We start from the raw sequence: 24,131 nt of genomic DNA, 5'->3' as shown, positions 1-24,131 counted from the left end.
CTCCCTCTCTCTCTCTCTCTCTCCCTCCCTCCCTTCTGAACTCGTGATCCACCCACCTCGGTCTCCCAAAGTGCTGAGATTACAGGCGTGAGCCACTGTGCCCGGGCCTTTTTTTGTATTTTAGTAGAGACAAGGTTTCACCATGTTGGCCAGGATGGTCTGATCCCCTGACCTGGTGATTCACTCACCTCAGCCTCTCAAAGTGTTGAGATTATAGGCGTGAGCCACCACGCCCGGCCTAATTTTTGTACTTAGTACAGATGGGGTTTCACCATGTTGGCCAGGTTGGTCTCAAACTCCTGACCTCAAGTGATCCACCCGCCTTGGCCTCCCAAAATGCTGGGATTACAGGCTTGAGCCACCGTGCCTGACCCTCAATTATATTTATTTCTTTGCCTTTCCTTATGTCTTTAACACTTTACACTTTTAAAAAAGTTATTGCCTTCCAAATAATATTTAGGAATATAAATTATTTGATATTAATCCAGGGTAATTTTGATTTGTTTTTTATAAACGGGAATAAAAACATGATTATTCAGAAGGGGTTAAATAGAACGACAAAACTGCAATTCAAAATTAATGAGGCATTATAGCAGGGTTTGTTAAAAAAATTATGACGCATTTAAAATAGATGTTTGGCATATCCTTTTATGACTTTTGGATATGACTTTAGACTTAGTTCATATATCAATAGTGAGTCTCTATAGGAAAAGAATATAATAGTCAGTGACTGTCAAACCGGAGCAGCTCGGTATGAAGCACTTCTTCTGGTCTCCCTTATCAGTGATTTCCAATTTTGAAAACTTTTTTTTTGAAGTTGTGTTGTTTTATTTTTCTGCAGAAATATCTTCTGCTTTTCATTTTAAAGTATATTTGCTATTTATTTGCAATCTAGTTCTCATCATTAAAAGCAGTACTAAAATATTATCCCAGAATTTATAGGTTGTGTCTTTTGTCCTTTTTTTGTTTTGGTATTTTTCTGTCACTTTACTTCCTCAGGTGAAGTTTTAACAAAAATGAGGGACCATGGATAGGAAAGTAGGAACCAAACAGTTTACAGGGTTGAAATTGTGTTGTAATTCTTCTTTTGTTTTGTTTTGTTTAAAGACAGGGTCTTGCTCTGTTGCCCAGGCTGGAGTGCCATGGCGAGATCATAGCTCACTGCAGCCTTGATCTCCTGGGCTCAAGTGATCCCTCCAGCCTTGGCCTCATGAGTAGCTGAGACTCCAGGCAGGTGCCACCACACTCAGCTAATTTTTTTTGTTTGTTTTAGAGATGGGATTTGACTGTGTTGCCCAGGCTGGTCTTGAACTCTTGGCCTCAAACCATCCACTTACCTGGATCTCGCAAAGTGCTGGGATTACAGGCATGAACCACCATGCCTGGCCCATGGAGTAATCCTTGTGGAGTTGGAAGGTAGAGGTGTGTATGTGTCTGTTTCTCAAAATGGTAGCATTAGCCAGGAAATCCATGAATTTGCATATTTTTCCCCAAGATCAGCCCATTTGCTTTGTTGAGTTTGGGGTTATACTTAGAGTGGGTAGTATAAGGAGTTTCTGCCCTACACCTTAGCTTAATCAATTTGAGCACATTGTTTTTTGAGTTCACCACCAAAGATCCAGCGCTCAGCGGCGGTCTTTCCTCTGCAGATGAGAGTGCACCCTCCCTGTACCTCACGGTCTTGGGCTCTGTGGCTTCTTTCCTCCTGCCACTGCCCCTTATTCTGGGTGGGCTGGAATTCCCTACGGCCCTTTGTCTGGGGAAGGGGGATGTTTGGATGTTCCTGGGTGTCACCGTGGCGAGATCCCCTATGCTGTCCCCTATGCTGTCCTCCCACCTGCCCTGTCTTGCAAGCATGGCCTGCACCCTTCTCCCACACACCTGGACCCCAGGCTTATTCTTACTCTACCTGCCCAGCCCCTCTTCCTGGAGAGGAGAAAGGATGATGTGAAAATAAGATCTGACGTTGGGGATCCCCAGTGACTTCCACAAGGAACAAGGAGCTGGGTGCATGTGTAGACCCCAGGGGAGCTTTAGTGTTAGATACCGAGTTTGCTAGATGAAACATCTTTTTAATTGAGGTGGTGCAGATGTATTGTTTGAACACTTTAGACACTAATGATGAACTACTTGGAGGTACATTTTTTTTTTTGCTATGAAAATTAGAAAAAATATTTAAGATAGTTAAGTATTGAAAACTGATACTGATGCTGTATGGATCACTATTATTGTATTATTTGAGACTGTTCAGAAAAGGTATTATAGTTTTTAGAAAAACAAAGCAACCTGAATATTAAAAGTCTCTGAATTTGAGTAAAAAACAGTCCACATAAGGGAAAAAATATATAAGGAAAGACAATGAAATTATGAAATTGTTACTATAAGAAAGTAAAGGCTGAGCACAGTGGCTTATGCTTATAATCCCAGCAATTTGAGAGGCTGAGGCAGGAGGATCACTTGAGGTCAGGAGTTCCATACCAGCTTGGGCAAAGAAGTGAGACCTCATCTTTACTAAAAATAAGTTTTTAAAGTATTATTTGGACATGATGGTGGCCACCTGTGGTCCCAGCTATTAGGGAGGCTTGAGCCCAGGAATTCGAGGCTGCTCTGGGCCATGATTGTACTACTGCACTCCAGCCTGGGCAAGAGTGAGACCCTTTCTCAAAAATAAGCACACAAAAAAGAAAGTTAAAGATTTTAGTCTCAATTTTTTACATTGAACCCATCTTTAGATCACAGAATGTATAAAATTAAAAATGGGGGATATCAACATTATTATATTTAATGTTATAGCTTATTATTATATTTAATAAGCTACTCATTTAAAGATCTGAAGTCTCTTGAGTCCACAGACTGAGTCTTTCTGAAGGTGCTTTACATGATGTAGCTGCCAGGGATCTAGGTCATATAATATCCTCAGGTGGGATTTGAAGACATTTTTCCAGAATTTATCTTTTTTCATATTGGATTTTATTTTTTAAAATTTCCTCTATAGTCAAAATTTATGTAAATGTATGATTCTGATAGTACCATATATATTTAGATGGGCTTATACTGGTCATGAACAAGGTTAATAATCTTCGCGAATATGTGGATTATCTCCTTATTTTACTTATTCTTAAGGAAAATTAATTTCACTGTTTACCAAAGAGCTGATACCTAAACCCAAAAGATTTCAAAGAATGTTTTATTTTTAAAATGTTTCTATTTATCACTAATAAAATGAGTATATCTGTTTAACTTGACCTACCTCTGGTCTTACTAAAACAAAATCAGCTCGACTATTTCCCAAATAATCACCCATTCAATACTTTTTCTCTCTCTCTCCCCGCTCTCTCATCTCTATTCCTTTAGAACTTTCAGAAAATTCTTTTGTGTAGTTAGTGTTTCATGTTGGTTATTGTTTCTTACTGGTCAGTGGATTATTTCATGTGACTACCTTTTTCACGTTTGCTCTGATTGCCTTTGGATGCGCCTGTGTGCTTTTCCTATTAAGGAAAAGAATCCCGCATGCTTTTTTGTCATTGAGTAACAATGTTAAAAACAGAAAAGCGTTGTTTTTCTTCTTTGTAGTAGGCATTCTGTAGTAGATACCTTGACATACTTAAATTTGTGAGATGTGTCCAGAAGAATGGAAGAGTAATATCTCATATTAACATATTGCTAATAATAAGATAAAGGTTTCAGCTTCCTGGAGCTGTCCATATAATAGAATTTTGTACTTGTTTTTCCATTTCTGAGATCCTCATACTTTGGGTTTTTTATTATTTTTTTTGTGAGACAAAGTCTCGCTCTGTTGCCCAGGCTGGAGTGCAGTAGGTCAATCTCCGCTCACTGCAACTTCCGCCTCCCGGGTTCAAGCGATTCTCCTACCTCAGCCTCCCAAGTAGCTGGGTTTACAGGTGCCTGCCACCACACCCCGCTAATTTTTGTGTTTTTATTAGAGACGGGGTTTCACCACGTTGGCCAGGCTGGTCTCGAACTCCTGACCTCAAGTGATTCGCCTGCCTTGGCCTCCCAAAGTTCTGGGATTACAGATGTGAGCCACCATGCCCGACTCTGAGATCCTCATTCTTTTAACTAAAATGCTAAGATATATGCTTTATGCTTTTGCTGCCTCTCGTGTTTCATGAATGCAAGTAAACCCATGAGTAACTCATGAATATGCATAAACTTGTGGGCCTCCAAACCATGCCCTGCCAGTGGCCATGCCACAAGAATCAGAGGCAGTACCTTCACTTTGTGGTTGCTATATTATTCCACCATTATAAGCTTTAGTAGAAAATGTAGAGACGGTTGTTAAACTGAAGGAGTGTTGTCTCAAACTGAAGGAGAAAAGTAGTGTTGCTGCTATAAGATGAATATAAACCAAGTGGTGTCTTTTCTTCCATCCAAATAGCAATTAGGAAAGTCCTTCTTTGCTCATACCATTCCAAAGGGAATCGTCTTATTCTTTCTCTAAATCTCCTTACAATGGAGGCTGCTACAGTTTAAGTATCGCAGGTCTTTTTTGTTCAGATTTCACTTGCAGTGCCTATAAATTTGGGGGAATGCCTTTTTTGTTTTGGGGTGCCCAACATACTCAGTGGATCTTGGGCCTACCATAAACTGACCTTCCTTACTCACCTGTAAGGCTGAGAACACCATAAGAAAGGTACCAGGCTTGTTTCCCCAAGAGGGCTTTGTAAGGGTTGGTGCCATAAAATCAACCTGAGGACTTAGGTGACTGGTTATTTCTGAGTAAGTGAATATCACTCTTAAATATGACATTCCAGCAAAGGCCGTGGTTGCATAGCCACTGTTTTCAGTTATGTCCTGGTAACTAGGAAGATGGATTGTTTTTAATCTATGCAAATAATTATATTGCCCTGAAAAGAAGGATACTCAATCACAGTTTCACAATTCTGGAGGGATCAGGCAGGGATACTAAGATACCATTTCCAAATGTTTCCTTTCTGTTTATAAAAGCACAGTCGACTGAATTGTTATAAGATACAGACAGAGGGAGAAGAGAAAGGGTCCCTTATGTATCCAGAATATAGAGCATTAAAATAGCAACAATACTGCAAACAAAAGCCACAGTCCTCCTTCAGTAGTTCATCTGGGCCTAGTCATTCATTTTTGTTCCACTTGATCTTGGGTTAGTCTCGTGAATCCCTCTGCTTCTCAATGAGAGTTATAGAAATCCTCTTCCCCTGGTGGGGTCTCAGCATTATTTAGACAATGCCATAAGAAGCCTGTACCCAAAAGTACCCAGCATGGTTCTTCTCCACGGGGCTCTAAAACAGCCCCCTCTTGGTCGAAGGTAAGTCACTCTGGCCTATAGCTGATTGCAGATGCTGATCAGGGAAGTGTCAGAGAAAAATAGAAATCTGTAGGTGACAAAAGAAATGGCTGTGGTTGTCATATTACTAATAATTTTCAAAACTAAATTTATCGAGAGTTCATTACAAGAGTATTGGCAACTGATAAGTAAAGTTAGTTATGGTATGCAGAATGGAGTCAACCCAAAAAAGTTCTAGATACAGCATCTGGAAACACCATAATTGACCTTATTTTAAAAGAACAGTGGGCCAGGCGCGGTGGCTCAAGCCTGTAATCCCAGCACTTTGGGAGGCCGAGATGGGCGGATCACGAGGTCAGGAGATCGAGACCATCCTGGCTAACACGGTGAAACCCCATCTCTACTAACAAAATACAAAAAACTAGCTGGGTGAGGTGGCGGGCGCCTGTAGTCCCAGCTACTCAGGAGGCTGAGGCAGGAGAATGGCGTGAACCCGGGAGGCGGAGCTTGCAGTGAGCTGAGATCTGGCCACTGCACTCCAGCCTGGGCAACAGAGCAAGACTCCGTCTCAAAAAAAAAAAAAAAAAAAAAGAACAGTGGATGTTACATCTAATTTATAAAAATGGAAGAATATAATCTTTACAGAAAAAATCTTCAGATATAACAAAATAGTCCCAAGACATAACATACAGTGAATATGCCAAGCATATAATTAGAATAAACCAAGAATGTCACATAAAGAGGGTTAGTTTGGAGGGGACATAAACACCTATATGTTAATAACATATATTTAACCTAGGGCTGGCTAAGTATCTTTTTTGATTTGACAACTTGTCCCCATATAACTTATCAATAGTAACAGATCAAATGGATCTCTTAATTATTTTGCGCATCTGTCTTTTATTAAAGTAAAAGCACAAATACTTGTTATTTTCCAGGTATGTCTGGAGAATCTCAGATAGTTTTTTGTTTTGTTTTGTGTTTTTGAGATGGAGTCTCGCTCTGTCGCCCAGGCTGGAGTGCAGTGGCCCGATCTCAGCTCACTGCAACCTCTGCCTCCTGGGTTTCAAGCCGTTCTCCTGCTCCAGCCTCCCAAGCAGCTGGGATTACAGGTGCCTGCCACCACGCCCGGCTAATTTTTGTATTTTTAGTAGAGACGGGGTTTTGCCATGTTGGCCAGGCTGGTCTCAAACTCCTGACCTCAGGTGATCCGCCCACCTTGGCCTCCCACAGTGCTGGAATTACAGGGATAAGCCACCATGCCCGGCCTCAGACAGTTTGAAGTACAAAATATATCATTTAGGATTTGATTTGGGGAAGGCAAAATATCAAAAATTATCAAGAAATTTTGAATACCTGATTCCAATAGGCTCATGTAACTTAGAAACAATATTTGACTACTTATTTCATCAAAGTGACTGTAAAAGATTTTAAAAGTAAACACAGAGGTAACATGGTTGTAAAGAACCTTAGCTCTTTCCTAAGAGACAAGAGTTCTTGAATACTCAAGGGCATAATACAGTCAATATAAACCAAAGAAGATTATTCTCATAAAACACAGAATCTTTGGATTCTAAGCCAGTTGTACAGAAAAAAGAATAAGCCCTTTTTTTTTAGGTGAATGTGGTAAACAGTAAATCAAAGAAACGGGCTCATCAATATTGAGCAAACTTTTCTCTTTTTAAAAAATCTTTAGTCTTTATTTTAAGAGATCATCTGCATTTTTTCTGTAATAAACTTAAAAGATATCCACCTGTTTCTTCAGATTTATTTATTCTTGAGCAATTTAAGCATTGAAATGGCAGTTTTGTCTCAATCCTTAATAATGCTATATTTTTTGTATTTCAAATGTTTAGCTTTCACATGGAGAAAAAGAAACACAGGCATAAACCTTTATACTATCCACCTGCTAGTCCTGCAACACGATTTTAATGTAGTGTTCCTGATACTTTAACAATTTCTATGATGTCAGCAGAGATATATCAGCAAGTGATTGTAAAGTAGCTAGTCTTATAAGTCAAGAATTATGATCTTTGATCTGCTGCTCAATCCATTTTCAGATCTGATCTACATTATTTTCTAGCTCTTCTGGTTTATTGCTGGGCAGCTGATGCACGACTTCTTCCTTGTAGGATGCCGTGGCTTCTTCATAAAGAACTTGGAAAATCTCACACTGAATATTGTCTTTTAGTTTCTTCTCATTATAACCCTTTGTTTCAAGTCTTTCGTACAGTACGTTGGCATCTGTTCTCAGCACAAAAACTGTATGAAACCAGCATTCAGGGAAGATGTCACAACCGTGGTAATCAATGATAACTCCACATTCTCTCATTTGGTTATCTCACTTATCAGCTACTCTGTCTTCATCTAAAACGGGACAATCATACTCTTCATCATAGCCATCGTACAATTCCTCTTCTCGAGCTAAATCATCCACATTAATGTATTTCAATCCTGATTCTGATTTTGATATGTGGTTTTACCAACCCCTGGTGGACCTGGATTTCTATGACACGTTTCCATCACAAAGTTGGAGCAAACTGAGACTTTAGGATTGAACTCAGGGAGTCTGTGGGGTCAAAACTAATTTCATAGTATTACTAAGATTTTAATATGCAATGGGTTCACCTTGATATCTCTGGAAAAAAAAAATGCACCACTGCACTCCCCCGAGGGCGACAGAGCAAGACCCTGTCTCTCAAAAGTAAATAAATAAATAATTTTTAAAATTATTGTTGAAAAAGGTTTGTGAAATTAATGATTCAATTTGGTTAAGCACAAATTTAAATTTTTTTCATAGTCTTAAACCTTAAGTAGGAGTAACGTTCACTTATTTGATCAGTAAATCTGTATAGCTTTTGTAAGAACATGCACAAGTAGAGTAACAATGTGTAATCTGGCTGGGCACAGTGGCTCATGCCTATAACCCTAGCACTTTGGGAGGCCGAGATTGGGAGGACTGCTGAGGCCAGGAATTTCAGACCAGCCGGGGCAACATAGGGAGAGACCCCATCTTAAAAAATAATAATAATAATACTTAATGCTGACAACTCATAGAAGACATGACTATTTTTATTAAACCCCAAATATTCACCTAGTCTCATTTGCCAAAGATTTACCTAAATATGTGAACTTGAATTGTTAAAACATTTACGTTTCTATAGAAATACTTTTTTTAGTTTGTTGAAAGTATTATTGGAAGTTCAATTTCCTTAATTTATGGGAATTTTAGAAATATTCAATTTATAGGTGCCTCTTTATTTCTAAGCCAGTCAGAACAGAACATCCTTAAGAGCGATCATATTCTCATTTGGTGAGACCATCTCGTGATGGTTATCCCAGGATGGGAGACAATAGCTGCTTTGAAAGCTCCCCTGCCACACTGGGCTTCCAGTACCAGAGCAGCTAATGACCCTGCCCTAACAGAAAATGCTGGGGAGCAGGGCACAAGTGTTTACTTGGGTGCCCTTCACGGGCACTCCTTTTACCTGGTGGACAGCCTGATGCCTTGCTGTCTGTCCCGGTATCAGGCATTCCTCGCATGGGAAATGTGCTTATCCTGGCAGACGCCCTTGTGGCTCTTTTCTGACCCCTCTTCAGTTTATGACTGCCTGACTATCGCTCTGGTGCTCAGAGCCTGCCCTTGTGTTCTTCCCCAGCATCCCGGGGAAAACCCAGGCAGCCTGGGAGAGCCCCTGGTTCTTCAGATGGAATGTGCAAATTCAACACACCACCAAGATAGGAAATAAGTTCCAAGATTTATTACTTCCAGATCCTAGAGAGGGAGGGCGCCATGAGTTGGGAAGGCAGTGTTCTATCCCCAGGTCACAAGAAGAAAGAATGAAGTGTCAGGCATAGAGCAAGAGAGAGTGGGACCCATGGGCCAACACCTTTACTGGGGGCCAGGGCATTGTCCAAGCAGGTTTCCTGCAGGGAGTTTTAGTTGGTGAGTTTAAAACAGGCAGTCATGAGTTTCAGGATCACACAGCAACTGAGAGGTGGTCACTGTGGCATACTCCACAGTCCATGTAGGGGTGTGGGGTCGGCAGGGCCGGCCAGGTAGACTGTCTCTTAGAGAGGTCATCACCAGAAAGAGGAGGTGTATAAGGCAGATCCTGGATCAACCACATTGAGGACTGGGGGTGGCAGGTGGAAGCTGTCGAGGGAAACTAAGCCCTGTTTCTGGTATGAGAAAGTTAAACTTATGTTCAAAATAGATGCCAAGGTATATAAAATTGTAGGTATTCACTACAGTGGCATTTCTGCAATACAAAACAGACATACAAACAGACACCGATAATTTATAAGCCTCAATTCTAAAATTTCAGGCCAGGCACGGTGGCTCACGCCTGTAATCCCAGCACTTTGGGAGGCCAAGGTGGGTGGATCACCTGAGGTCAGGAGTTCGACACCAGCCTGGCCAACATGGTGGAACCCTGTCTCTACTAACAAAAATTAGCTGAGTGTGGTAGTGGGTGCCTGTGATCCCAGCTACTTGGGAGACCGAGGCAGGAGAATTGCTTGAACCCGGGAGATGGAGGTTGCAGTGAGCCGAGACTGTACCATTGCACTCCAGCCTGAGCAATAAGAGCAAAATTCCATCTCAAAAAAAAAAAAAGGAAAGAAAAAGAAAAAAAATTCAGTCATGGGCCAAACATCAAAGCAGAAATATAAAATTTTATTCAGATGTCTACTTCCTGATAGCATGAAATTCTTAATTGTTTTGAAACCAAAGTAGAAAAGTAGACAAACAAAAAATACTAGCAAATCAGATTCTGTTATCTTTCACCCAACAGAGACAAGATCTGTATAAACCAGCAGTCCTTCCCCAAATATGTAATATACAAACCCCTTCATATCTGTCATTTTCGTCAACCCTGGGGTCCTTCAGATGCCTTTTGTTCCTTCTCATTTACTTCACATTGACTTTTCAAGACAATTGGTTATACTACACAGTTAGTTACATTTGAAGTATTTCATTTGAATTACAAATTTGTACATATGAATGTACAAATGTGTACATGCATATACATATACACACACTCCTATAGAGTGAACATTTGGCTGAATGTACTACCAAATTGTTAAACAATAGTCATTTCTAGCTGGTGGAATTACAGGAAATTTGTATTTCTGATTATATATTTCTATAGCATTTACATTTTATGCAATTCAGTGTGCATTTCTTAGATAAGCAAAAAAAATTAAACATTTTATTTAAATTTTTTTTTCAATTCCAGTTAATAGCAGATGTCAACACAAGAAATAAGTTCCATTATCCATGCTTCTGTGTGTGGGGGATTTGCTTGACAGGTGCAACAGAAGCACAAGCATTACTGTGCACATGTGTCTGAAATGAGAATGAGGTTGCCTAGAAGTCTTGAGAAAAATGGCTGATGAGTTTACAAAAATGCCCTTCTTGCCCTTTCTCACTTTGAAGTGTGTAAAAACGTTGACACACTTGGAGGTCTGCTGACTAACTGGTGGAACAGATTACTGGGGGAAATATTTTTTTTTGCTCTTGTACCTCGTGCCTGAATTATTTTGGATTGCTTTTGGGATAGTATCTGAGTTTCTATCAGTTGGGCTGTTTTTTCCAGGAATATAAAGTTTTTTTTCTTTGATATATGCTAAAATATTTATTTTTAAGTGATGTAACTTTTCAAAAAACTTATTAAAGTTTATTTCTGTGGGAAAAATATTTTTTATGTTTTTGACTGTTTTTTGTTCCTTCTTGTTTGAAATCTCTAGCCAACAAGAACATTAGTCATGACAAGCATGCCATCTGAGTAAGTACTTGTTTTGATTTCTGTTCAATGTAAAATGTTAACCTTTTCTCTCATATACTGTAATTCTGGGTGCCTTTAGGCAATTTATCAATCTGTTCCTGTATCACTTTTACTTTATAAAAGTAATATCTGAGTCAGAAGGTCACTGAAAATTAAACATGTACCAAATGTGAGCGATTTAGCCTTGAAAACTCTGAGGTTGTTTAGGCAGCATTAAGAGGTGTGTGCTCATTTTGATGTTCTTTTGCTTGCTTGATACCAAATAGCTTCATGAATGTTCAAGAAGTGGAACATCGTTGACCAAAACATTTCCCTTAAAGGTCTTAAAGCAATACTGCAGCAGAAAGCTTTCCACAGCAGTATGAAAGTTGCTATTTGTGCATTTTGTGGAAGGGTTAATAGCTTGTTGGCATGCTCTTATCATCTCCCTTAAACATTTAACACAACAAAGAACATCCAACAAAAATACAGTACTATATTCTTTGCAACAGATTTTGAATTCCTGTTTAAAGGGGAAAACCATGTTTTGATATCAATCATAGATTTTAAGGTTTTAAGACATCCATCAAAGCATTGGAACATTTCAGTGAAAAATATGCTGCAGAGAGGGGCACGTTTAGAACATTTTCAGTAGTGGGATCCTTTTCCTGCCTGTGGCTTAAAAATAAAAGGATTGATCATCAAATACCATACATTACATAGTGAAAAAGGGGGTCACTCAAAATTTTTGTAAATATATTATGAAATATATTGAACATTCTAAATAGTCTAATACAGAAGTGAATATTGAATATATGTGTAATATTTTAAAGTCTTTGTATTTTCCAAAATAAAAAAAAAATACTAGTTAACTAGTTCTTTTCTCATTCAAGATTTAAAAATAAAACTTTTCATTTAGACCATTTTCATGTCTTACTCTTTTTTTCTCCACATAGACTTCTTGTGATAGTTAAGAACAAGACCTGGACATTCTGATTTTATGTGGATTAGCTGTGCCTTGCAGAGACACTCGTTACTTATTGGCACATCCAGCAAGTAGCTGCCAGCCTCAGGATGGAGTTCTAGGGAGTGTCTGGTTTAGAGGATTTTTTTGTTTTTGTTTTCTTTTATCAGTTTTGTGTTTATTTTTTTCCAAATTTAATTATTTTTCTTGACTCAAGCACAGATTCTCGGGTTGAAGTGGTGATGAGGCCCAGATCTTGACTCACACATCTTTTCTACCCTAAGGATCTCTAAGAATTGAAAAGCATTATATAATTCAGCCCTTTCATTTTACAGATAAAGAAACAGGTCTTGAGATGGACATACCTAAGATCACTAGAGATAAAACTAAGAAGGCTGGGTGCATTGGTTTATGCCTATAATCCCATGGGCATGATTTGAGGGGCCCAGGTGGGCATATTGCTTGAGACTAGGAGTTCAAGACCAGCCTGGGTAACAGCAAAACCTTGTGTCTACAAAAAAATGCAGAAGTTAGCCAGACTTGGTGGTGAGTTGCCTATAGTCCCAACTACTTGGGAGGATAAGGCAGGAGGATCACTGGAACCCAGGAGATCAACAGTGCAGTGAGCCATGATTGTGGCACTGCACTCCAGCCTGGGCAACAGAGCAAGACCCTGTCTCAAATCAGTAAAATAAAACTAAGGAACACCATCATTTGGAAGGAAGAGTGTTAGTCTGTATAAGCATAGACAATAACGTCTTCCTCTTTGTAATATAATTTTTGGAGAGGAGAGATGTTTATTATTATTATTATTTTTTTTTTTGAGACGGAGTCTCGCTCTGTCGCCCAGGCTGGAGTGCAGTGGTGCAATCTCGGCTCACTGCAAGCTCCGCTTCCCGGGTTCCCGCCATTCTCCTGCCTCAGTCTCCCGAGTAGCTGGAACTACATGTGCCCACCACCACGCCTGGCTAATTTTTTTGTATTTTTAGTAGAGACGGAGTTTCACCATGTTATTGTGTGTATCACAGTGTGGCTTAGAAAGCCCTTCATTGGAGATTTTTTAAATTTTCTGGGAGAGAGAGAAAACCAATGTCAGAACTAAAGACACAGAAAGGTTATTATAAAAAGGAGGAAGAACTGAGGGTTGTTTGGTAAGCGAAGTTGCGATGGAAGAATTATATTTTTTTAAGGATAATTTTTAAGTATTAAAGGAGATGATTAGAGCAGGAGAGGAACGGTAAGTAATGGTCATGAGCTTTGTGACAAATAGGTCCCAGATTTAATCTGATGATTTAATAAAAGGGTCATTTTCCCCTTTTAGTAGAAAACTGTGTGTTGATACTCAATAAATGTTACGTTTTCAAAATAAAATAAGTGAGGATCTTGGTTCTGCGCATGCACAGACAGATTCAAATTGGCCTGAAAAACAAATTGTTGCCCCGGTGAGAAGAGTGTTGGTCTGATGTCAGGGGCCTGGTTTCCTTTTTTTTTTTTTTTTTTTTTTTTTGAGGCGGAGTCTCGCCCTGTCACCCATGCTGGAGTGCAGTGACGTGATTACGGCTCACTGCAACCTCCACCTCCCAGGTTCAAGTGATTCTTCTGCCTCAGCCTCCTGAGTAGTTAGAACCACAGGTGTGTGCCACCATGCCTGGTTAATTTTTGTAGCTTTTAGTAGAGACAGGGTTTCACCATGTTGGCTAGGCTGATCTTGAACTCCTGACCTCATGGTCCACCCATCACGGCCTCCCAAAGTGCCAGGATTATAGACGAGAGCCACCGCGCCCGGCCAGGGGCCTGGTTTCTGATGCTGGCTGTGTCCCTACCCGGCCCAGCCACTGTGGGAAGCCATTGACAACTTGTGGACTTGTCTTCTCAGCCATTAAAGTAGAATTGAGATCTGAAGTTTATTTCCCCAGGTTCCAAACCATTGATTGTAAGTCAGTTAAGACATAAGCACCATAACCAAAATCCATTTAAAATGTTGGCTTTCTAGTTTTATTATTACTAATATTGAGTGTAACTGCCTTGATGTTCATGTGCAACAAACTCATTCATTTTGTTCATTTTCCCCCCGATTTGACAGAAAGCAGAATGTCATCATCCAGGTTGTGGATAAATTGAAAGGCTTTTCAATTGCACCAGACGTCTGTGAGACCACAACTCACGTGCTTTCTGGGAAGCCACTTCGCACCCTGAATGTGCTGCTGGGAATCGCGCGTGGCTGCTGGGTGCTCTCTTATGATTGGGTAAGCCCTGTGTGTGAACTGCATATTTTAAAACAAGGCATTTTGATAGAGTGGGTCACCCTGAGGTGCTGACATCAGCACTCAGGCCGGCGTGCACCCTTGTGGATCTGCACACTTTACTGTGAGCTGGGAACCCGTCTTTCCTCCTGTTGGTCTCCTTTGGGCTGCTGCCCTTCAACCAGTGCCAAGTCCTGGGGCAGCAGGAGGACGGGGAGGGTAGAGAGCAGGAAGTGAGTAGCCTCTAAGATAAATCAGAAGCAAGATTAGAAAGACGCTGAAAGAAACGCAGAATGCACGTTCTCACAGTCAAAGTGCTTTCCTCTATGTGTGACCAAGAAATACTCCGACCTGTGGTGGTGGTGGTTTGCAGAGCCAAAATAGTTCAGCGATTGTTTGTACAGATGGATTTACTTAGGATGAAGTATGTTCTTTCAATCCCATTTGGATAGGTTTTATCCTATGTATATCTATCTGTAACATTATTTGCCCTTATTTCTATACATTAAAGATAGTTTTTAAAAATACATGATTATTTTCGTTATTCATAACAATTGAAATGATCTGTTATTAGTTCTATTTTTACTTTGATCCTCAACCTAAGGTTGCTCCAAAGCATTGCTTTCTGATGACAGTAGCATCATCTGTTACTTGTGTTACCATTTTGCATCTGTGGGATCCGTCTCTCCTCCTCCTCTCCCAAGAATGTATTCTATTCATACTCATACTGTGTTCATTTAAACCAGTAGAATTATAACATGCAAAAGCTACACATGTATTTTCAAGAATGGCCGTGGTCTTTTTTCCGTGCTGTGACAGAGTTTAAAGAGATTAGTGCTTCTGGTTGTGAAGTGGAAACGCTGAAATTCCGAAAGTAAGCACTACTGATTTCCATTGGTGGCAATTGGGGATCACCTTACCTAATTATATACTAGTACTGCTTTATGTTTATTTGGACGAAAGACAGTAGTCCCCCCCTCATCCAGGGTTTTGCTTTCTGTGGTTTCAGGTACCATAGCCCAAAAATATTAAGTGGGAAATTCCAGAAAAGAACAATTTATAAGTCTTAAATGCATGCTTTTCTGAGTAGTGTGAAGAAATCTCAGGTCATCCTGCTCCATTCTCCCTGGGATGTGAATCATCCTTCATTCCAGCCTGTCCATGGAGTAGGTGCTGCTTGCCCTTGCTTAGTAGCCTCTTGGTTATCAGATAGAATCTCGTGGTTTTGCAGTGTTTGTCTTCAAGGAACCTTATTTGGCCTAATAATGTTCCCCAAGCACAAGAATATTGATGCTACCAACTTTGATATGCCAAAGAGGCGCTCCAAGGTGCTTTCTTTAAGTGAAAAGGTGAACGTTGTCCACTTAATAAAGAAAGAAAAATGGTATGCTGACGTAGCTAAGATCTATGGAAAAAAATGACTCTTTGACCTGTGAAATTGTGAAGAAAGAAAAAAATCATACATAGTATATGTAGGGTTCAGAACTATCCACAGTTTTAGGCATCCCCCAGGGGGCCATGAACTGTACCCCCTTTGGATAGGGTGGACTACTGTCTATTTAATAACTCTAGCATCAGTGAATGAGTTCTGTGTTTTAGTTCTCTCCAATTCAAATTGTCTCTGTATCTTCATCTGACTACTCCCCTTTCCTCAGGTTTTGGAGGAAAAAATGTTATTTCTAAAGATATGCATCTGTACAGGATTCTTTACCCAACTTATTCTTTTGGGACTTTGAGCAGTCCATAGAGGTCAGACGTGAGAATGTACTGCCTTTGCTGTCGACATGGATAGAGACCTGCTCCCTGGTTGTCTGCATGTCTCTTCTCAGTGTCCTGCCAGTACTCCCCAACTAATCATACACAGAAACAGAACTGGGTGAAATTTTAGGTTATTGTATCTCTTCTGGGATTACTTGATATGAGAAAGGTGGGCATTAAAACACATTATTTAATAAACTTCTGATCTTTAGTCTAGACTCCTTGCCTGGAGGGAAGAACCTGGGGCACTCAGACACATAAGTGAATGAATGAGGTACAAGGCAATCAGACAAGAAAAGGTAATAAAAGGTATGTAGGTTAGAAAGGAAGAAATAAAGCTGTCTCTATTTATAAACCACACAATTTTCTATGTAGATAGTCACAAGCAATCTACAAAACAGCAATTAGAGCTAACAACTGACTTGAGCAAGTCATCCAGATGCAAGAATTCCATTGAAACTTTAGTATAAAGCTAATAAGTGCAGGATCTGTATGCTGAAAACTACAAAATGCTGATTTTAAAGATCAAATAACTGAGTATATTAAAAGACATACAATGTTCATGGATTGGAAGACATAGTACAGTGAACATGTCACTCCTCCCCAAAATGATCTATAGATTTGACACATTCCATTCACAATCTCAGCAGAATCTTTCAAGATACAGACAAGCTGGTTCTAAAATTTCTGTGGAGATGTTAAGAAGCCAGAATAGCCAAAACAATTTAGAAAGAAAATAACAAGGAGGAGGACTGGCACTACCTGGTTTTGGGGCATCCCTTCAAGCTGTGGTCCTCAAGGCAGTGTGGTGTTGGTAGACATACAGGACAGATAGAGAATCCAGAAATAGACCCCAAAAATATATCCCATTGGTTTTTGACAAAGGCATGAAGGCAATTCAGTGGAGAAATTCAGTCTTTTCAACAAGTGGTGTTGGAGCAGTTGGACATACACAAGCAAGACAAGGAACCTTCCCAACACTTTGGGTGGATCACCTGAGGTCAGGAATTGCAGACCAGCCTGGTCAACATGGTGAAACCCCGTCTCTACCAAAAATAAAAAAAACAGCTGGGCGTGATGGCACCTGCCTGTAATCCCAGCTACTCAGGAGGCTGAGGCACAAGAATCACTTGAACCGGTGAGGTGGAGGTTGCAATGAGTCAATACTATGCCACTGCACTTCAGCCTGAGTGACAGAGAGACACCCTGTCTCAAAAAAGAAAAGAAAAGGAAAGGAAAGAAGAGAGGAGAGGAGAGGAAGAAGGAAGGGAGAACCTCATTCTGTACCTTACATGGGCCAAAAAAATTACATCTAATGGATCATAGACTAAATGTAAAGGTATAAAACTTCTATAAGTAAACAAACAAGAAAAATGATCTTGGTATAGGCAAAGAGTTCTTAGATACACCAAAAGCATGATCAATAACAGAAAACATTGATAAATTAGGTTTCATCAAAATTGAAAGCTTTACTCTGTGAAAGATATTATGGAGAGATCAGAAGAAAACATTTGCAAATCTTTATCTGACAAAAGATTTATGTCCGGAATATGTAAAGAACTCTCAATACTGAACAATAAGAAAACAAACAGCCCAAACAAAAACTGGCAAATAAAAGACTTGTATAGACATTTTACTGAGGACACACAGATGGCAAATAAGCATCTAAAAAGATTCTCATCATTATTGCTCACTTCAGAAATATGGTGAGATCCACTACATATCCATTAAAATGGCTAAAATAAAAAATAACAGTCCCACTCCAGCAAGGAGCCAGGGCAGCTGGAACGGCTGCTAGTGCGAGTGGGAAGTGGTCCAGCCACTCTGAGAAACAGTTTGGCAGTTTCACAGAAAGTTAAATGTCCACTCAGCAGTCCCACTCCCAGATATTTGCCTTGGAGAAATGAAAGCTTGTGTTCACACAGAGTCTGTACGTGAATGTTTGTAGCAGCTTTACTTATCATCAAGTGGACCTGGAAACAGCACAGCTGTCCCTCCAGTGGGTGAATGGATCAACCAGCTGGACCATCCATGCTGTGGAGTGTAACTCAGCAATCGGAAGGAATGGTGATAGGTGCAGCAGCTTGCATGACCTCGGGGTCATCGCGCCAAGTGGAATAGCTGATCTCAGAAGGCCATGTACTGTATAAGGCCATTTCTTTGTCATTCTAGACAAGGCCATACTGTAGGGAAGGAGAACAGATGAGTGGTTGCCACACGTTAAGGTGGGAGTAGCATCTGCCTCTGCAGAGCAATAGCAGCTGTCACATCTTTGGGGCACTGGAATTGTGCTGTGTCGTTAGTGGCAATGGTTACAGAATCTATGCATGTATTAAAACACAGAGAACTGTACACACATATGCACACACGAGTAAATTTTATTATTTGTAAATTTAAATTAAAAAGTATATCTAGGCCAGGTACAATGGCTCACGCCTGTATTCCCAGCATTTTGGGAGGCCGAAGTGGGTGGATCATGAGGTCCAGCAGTTCAAGACCAGCCTGGCCAAGATGGTGAAACTCTGTCTCTACTAAAAATACAAAAGTTAACCGGGCACGGTGGCAGCCACCTGTAATCCCAGCTACTCAGGAGGCTGAGGCAGGAGAATCGCTTGAACTCAGAGGGAGGTTGCAGTGAGCCGAGATCACACCACTGCACTCCAGCCTGGGTGACAGAGTGAGACTCTGTCTCAAAAAAAAAAAAAGTATATCTTACATATCTACTGTGCTTTCCAAATGGAGATATTTGGGCACTGGTAGGACCAGGCTAGTGTCTTGGTTTCAGAACTAGGTTTCCTTTCCTTCTGTGTGCTGAAGTTTACAGGCTCCCGTACCTTCAACTGCTCCCTCTGTCCCTATACTTCTATTAGCACTGAAGCTTCATCCCAGCTCTTCTATCTTAAAAAAAATGAAAATAATTTAAAACCTCAACTTTCCCTAAATTGCTCTTTGCCCTCTGTGCTACCTTTTTTCCCCTTGTTCATGGCAAAAGGTCACAAATGTGTGTCTGTATTGCCCTTGCCTTACTGATGATGTTGCTATTTGTGAATAGTATCAACTCTTGGGAGATTGTGAAGGCCTAGATGGCCTATGACTTCAGGTATAATATCTGTTTGTGTGATTACAAGGTAACCATGAGGGCTGTCAGGTGTAATATATCACACATATATAAATCACACAAACAGATATTTATATTGTATTGATGTTCATAGGTTGCTCCTGACTTGTACCCTCAAAAACTTTAGAAACAAGCTGAGTCACTTTCTCTGTTCATCTCAGTCTTCAAGAAGACAAAGATGACTGCTGCTTTTGCATGGCCCCTCCTTTAACTTTTAAAGAAATTCAATAGTATAAACATAAGAAATTTGAGAGAGGATAGTTGCCACCACCATTTACAAAGCCATTCTACATAATGTTTAAAGCTTAGCACCCAATTTAATATTTATCTACATCTTGTATATAACTTCAGATATAAACTTCACCATTCCAATTTCTTTTAGGGTCAAGATTTGAAGTATCTATATCATATATTATATACACTGACTTTGTGTACAAGGAATCTCTCTTTCTCTCTCTGGCACTCTCGCTCTCTCTCGTCCTCCTCCTTCTAACCCTGTCTCCAATGCAATTGGGGGATTCTTAAAATATTCTCTTTGGCTAGCAGTATAAACTTGCCTCCAAGAAAACATTACTGAGCATGTTTTATTTCAGGGTTTGTGTGGTATTCTCTGGAAATTTCTTGTAAAGGAGAGTTGTAGCAGTTCTTCAGAATTAGATGGTTGTATGTGGCCCAGCTAGTCATATCAGAAACTGTGATGATTTTATAACAAAATTCAGTTTGAATTTTGACTTAATGTTTTTGAGAAGTTTATTGGCAATTTTTCCATGTTTACAGTAGTTCACACCTCCAGTGTTAGCTCTACTGTTTTCAGGAAAGAGAATAATTTATGTTTTTCCTCCTTCGTGACCGAATTGTCTGGCAGATACATGGAAATAGAAAACCATGCCAGGAGTTGCCGCGCTTCCTATTTATGGGAGACAGGAAGTAACACAACAGAAAAATAAAGAAATTAATTTGACCAAAGTGTCCCTTTAGATTCGCATTGTTTTGTTATGTGTTGTTCAAGCGTAGTACAATTTGAACCTTTAAATACTCTTTATCCCACTCTCACTTAATTTGGTGTTTCCTGCATTTTCCTGTGACTTATCCACAATTCTGCTTTCCATCGAAGCCCTTTTGTGGATGCTAAAATACAAGCGGAGTGTCCTATGATCCAGTCTTCCCCTTTTCCAGCTACCACTCCATGTCACTCTGTCCAGCACAGTGAGGAATAACTCAGCCTGTATTCAGATTTTAAGATTTTGGTCCTGAGCAGCTTGTGAAAAGGATCTGATAATAGAGATTTAAAGCTAATTCACTTATAAATACAAGTGTAGGGCTTAAAAGCTAAATCAGCTTTATAACAAAATGTCAAGGCCACTATCAACAAATAATCTAGTGTTTTCTTTATCAAAAATGATGTCATCATGACTATTTTCTTGAGATAATGTGATCCACATTGAACTTAGTAAGCAGTGAGTCAGGTGAGACATGTTTTTATCAGTGGTGAGCATAGAATCAATGAACTGTTAGAAGGACACAAGCAGTTCACTCAGTTCATGCCTCTCATTTTACATTAAAGAAATGCTGAGCCGCTCTCCTAAAATTATAACTCATGGTAGAACCAGAAGTGGAATCTCGGCTTTTCACTGGTGTTAGTTCATCACCCTGCATTCCCAAGTCTATTCCAAAGGGATCATCTTGAAAAACCATTCTTTTTTTAACCTTAAGATGGCAGATTAACTTCATAACCCATGTTAGGAATAATTTTCAGCCACATTGTACTTGGTGTGTCACACTGATGCTGAGTTTCTGAGGGTTCCCTTCAGTTCTCTCTAGCAGACATTTATTGCTCGCACTTGCAAGCTTACTAGGAGCTCAGGCCTGGGTCTCTGAACTTTCACAATTTGATTTCAAAGTCTTTTTTATCCTGCTACAGATTATACCTTGGTAAAGGACTTTATACTTCACAGAGTATTTTCCCATGCACTGTCTCACTGGATCCTGACAGATCATTTTTGCAGCCAAGAAGGGTGCTGCAAATAAACAGTGAGTTTAGTGATGGAGACTCTGGGCAAAAATAGTTTGTCTGACTTGAATGTGGATCTTAGAAACACATCTCTGTCACGGCATTGTTTTAAGGCAGTGACTATGAACAGCTATTTCCGGGACACCTAATTTGTACATTTTCCTTATTAAAATAATGGATTCTGGTTTTGCCCAGGCATAGACACAGAATTTGTCTGCTCCTTTCACTTGAGGTGGTTCCTGAACAGTGCTGGAGCTCATTCTTTGCAGAGGCTCCTGCAGGCTGTGTCAGCATGGCCACTGGCCACTGGGAGCATGGGGAGCAGGCGCTGCGGTCTAGGTCCTCCATCGCCCTGTCTGTTGCTCCTGGCAAGACCCCAAGGTGCGCATTTCCCACCAGGACCATAATCTCCTGATTGAGGACAGATACCAAAAAGTGATTCATCTGGAAAATTGAGGGCTTTGGTGCTGCCCTCCAGAAGGACATTTGAAAAGATGTGGACAAGCCTGTGAGTGCTAAGAATGACGAATGTTGGAGTTTGAAAGAGTCAAAGTGATTTTTTTAGTGGGAGAAGACTGTGGAGTCACCCTGAGATGCAACCACAGACATGATTAGGAATAAAGTTTGATCACCGTTTTCAAATTTTTACATTAATATTTTTTCTTTAATTTTCTAAAGGTGCTAGACGGAATCTACTTAATGCACCTGGCACAGAAAAGCCAGTGCACGGGTCCTAAGGCTGCACCTTTGCAAGAAAGAGAAATACCTGAGGCACCAGGAGTGAGGAGGACAGGTGTTGGAGAAGGCTGTAGGGCCCCAGTATGGCTGTGTAGATCAAAGCGAGGGAGGCAGAAGTCATCAGACTATTTTAACTACAGAGTGGCTCTGGCCTCTCAGCAAAGAATGGATTGCAGGGAGGTAAGAATAGAGTGAGCAGCAGGAGGCAGCTAGGATCATCAGGTGAGAAATGACTGCAGCTGTGTCTAGAGGAGGGGTTGATAGGTGGGGAGGAGAGAGCAGGTCAGCGCGCTTCCTAGGAAGATCTAGTGGAATCTGTAATGTGAGGTGTGTGGGAATGGAGAAGTCAAGAAGACTCCCACCTAAATTTTTTCCTGGCACAACTAACTATAGATAATGGTGCCATTTGCTGAGTTAGGGAATTCTAGGGGGAGAAAATTGTGTGCAGGGTTTGGGGTACAATAAAAAGTTGATGTAGGCATATTGAGTCTGAGATTCCTACTAGACATTCAAATAGAGATATCACATATCAGATTATATATATGTACATGTGTTCAGAGGAAAGGTTATTCACTCCAGCCATGGTAACTGGAAGGGAGTGTAGAATGAAGAAAACAGTGAGTTTAGGTCTGAGCTCTGGGCTGTGCCGCCATGCAGAAGTCAGGGAGAAGGGGGAGGCAAGGGGACCCAGGAACGGCTAGCTAGCAACCTGGGGGAGACACCAGGGGAATGTGGCGTCAGTCAGAAGGGGGACTGTTTTAGGAAGGAAGGATGCTCAGCTGTGCTGAGTGCTGCTGGAAGGTGAATAGAGGAGACAGAAGCCACTGTTCAATTTCATCAGGTGGATGTTGTCAGAGACCTTGAAAAAAGCAGGTTGAATCCAATGACTAAGAGTTGAAGAGTCAATGGTACATAAAGCAGTGGAAGCCCTAGGTTATGTGTAATGGTGCCATTTGCTGAGTTAGGGATTATTGTCAGACGTATTGCTCATACGTTATTCCTAGACATACTGCTGCTGCTACATCAGAGAGATTGGTTGGCAGCAAATGGGACACTATGAAGTGTGACTCGAGCCCTCTAGTATTGCCAACGGCAACACAGATCATCGTCCTGGTGCTTGGCAATGTGGTTGCATTATGGTGAGTTGAGTGTGGCCTTGGGAAGCATTTGAATCTGTTGGCTATCAGGGAAAAAAAATTTAAAAAGTAAACTAAGATTATGTATATTAATGAAAAAGTTGCTGTATTTGGCAAATCCTTTAAATGGATAAGGCTAACAAGTCGAGAGGGTACTTGTTGCCAGCCATCCTTTTCCAAATCATAGCCTTCAGGGATCACACTGTTTGTCTTTACTTTTCTATTAACTTGGATCAACTGTGAAGTAACACAGGTCTTCACTGTAGACCTCAGTTCCCTGCCTTTGCTTTATGACTGAGACCTCTAGGACCTCAACTTGGTCCATGCTGAACTGCAGCACAAATTTCAAGCTTTGGCCATACCTAAAGGTGCACTTTAACCTTTGCAGTGTTCTGCCAGGCATCTGAATTTTCACTTTTGTTTCTGACGTCTCAATCAAGCAGTTCTCGCTGTAAGTGTTAAATAATAGCACAGAATATCTTAACTTCAGGTCTTCACTGGAAAATGCAACCATGGTTTGATTTTATCTGTAACTTCAAAAACTGCCTTCAGCTGTCCATCATTTAGATATCATTTAGATGTCCCTCAGGGACTTTGGGGATTGTTAACCATCTATTGTTAACCATCTATTCTTTCAAGGCTTCTAAACTCTATCCCCAAGTTAAAATAGATTTCCAAGGAACATCAGACTTCTGTTATAGTCTCTGTGTGAGGACCCTCTGTGAATTTGGTTTTAGGTACAATGTTAGCTTTTGAAGAGAGCTGATGTAAGAAATACTGGATTTTAGAAAACTGTTGTACTTTTTTTAAAGCTATAATTGACAACATTGTACATTTTGCTACCTGATACTTCTGATGTATGATCCACCTAATGCATTTCTCCTAAAATTCATTTCCAATGAATTGAATAGGAATTCCAAATGAAATGAATTTCATAGGAAAATTTAGTACAGAAAATTTGTTAGACTGTCGTTAACCAGAGAATGAGAATTATGTAATGCAGTTTTCTCAGCTAAAGTAACAGCTTGCCATAGGTTCATAATAGCTCTATTTTTTAGTTACTTTTAATTTAAAAATTTTAAATTAAATATTTTATATTAAATCATTAAAT

The 24,131-nt window shown here is 40.2% G+C and overlaps 1 protein-coding gene and 1 pseudogene across 1 annotated transcript in view; one reads left to right on the top strand and one right to left on the bottom strand.

Annotated features, from left to right (window-relative positions):
* MCPH1 (microcephalin 1) overlaps positions 1–24,131 on the top strand; it is a 246,742-nt gene that overhangs the window by 63,795 nt on the left and 158,816 nt on the right. The window contains 2 exon segments of the mRNA XM_017854315.1: positions 11,036–11,073; positions 14,100–14,262. Coding sequence (XP_017709804.1) covers positions 11,036–11,073; positions 14,100–14,262 — 201 coding nt within the window.
* On the bottom strand, positions 7,302–7,807 carry LOC108516715 (adenylate kinase isoenzyme 6 pseudogene; annotated as a pseudogene).

Source organism: Rhinopithecus bieti, unplaced genomic scaffold (genome assembly GCF_001698545.2).
Source record: "Rhinopithecus bieti isolate Rb0 unplaced genomic scaffold, ASM169854v2 scaffold_39273, whole genome shotgun sequence".
NCBI lineage: Eukaryota > Metazoa > Chordata > Mammalia > Primates > Cercopithecidae > Rhinopithecus > Rhinopithecus bieti.
The sequence above is the reverse complement of the archived record's forward strand: the minus strand, read 5'-3'. Positions and strand labels throughout refer to the sequence as shown.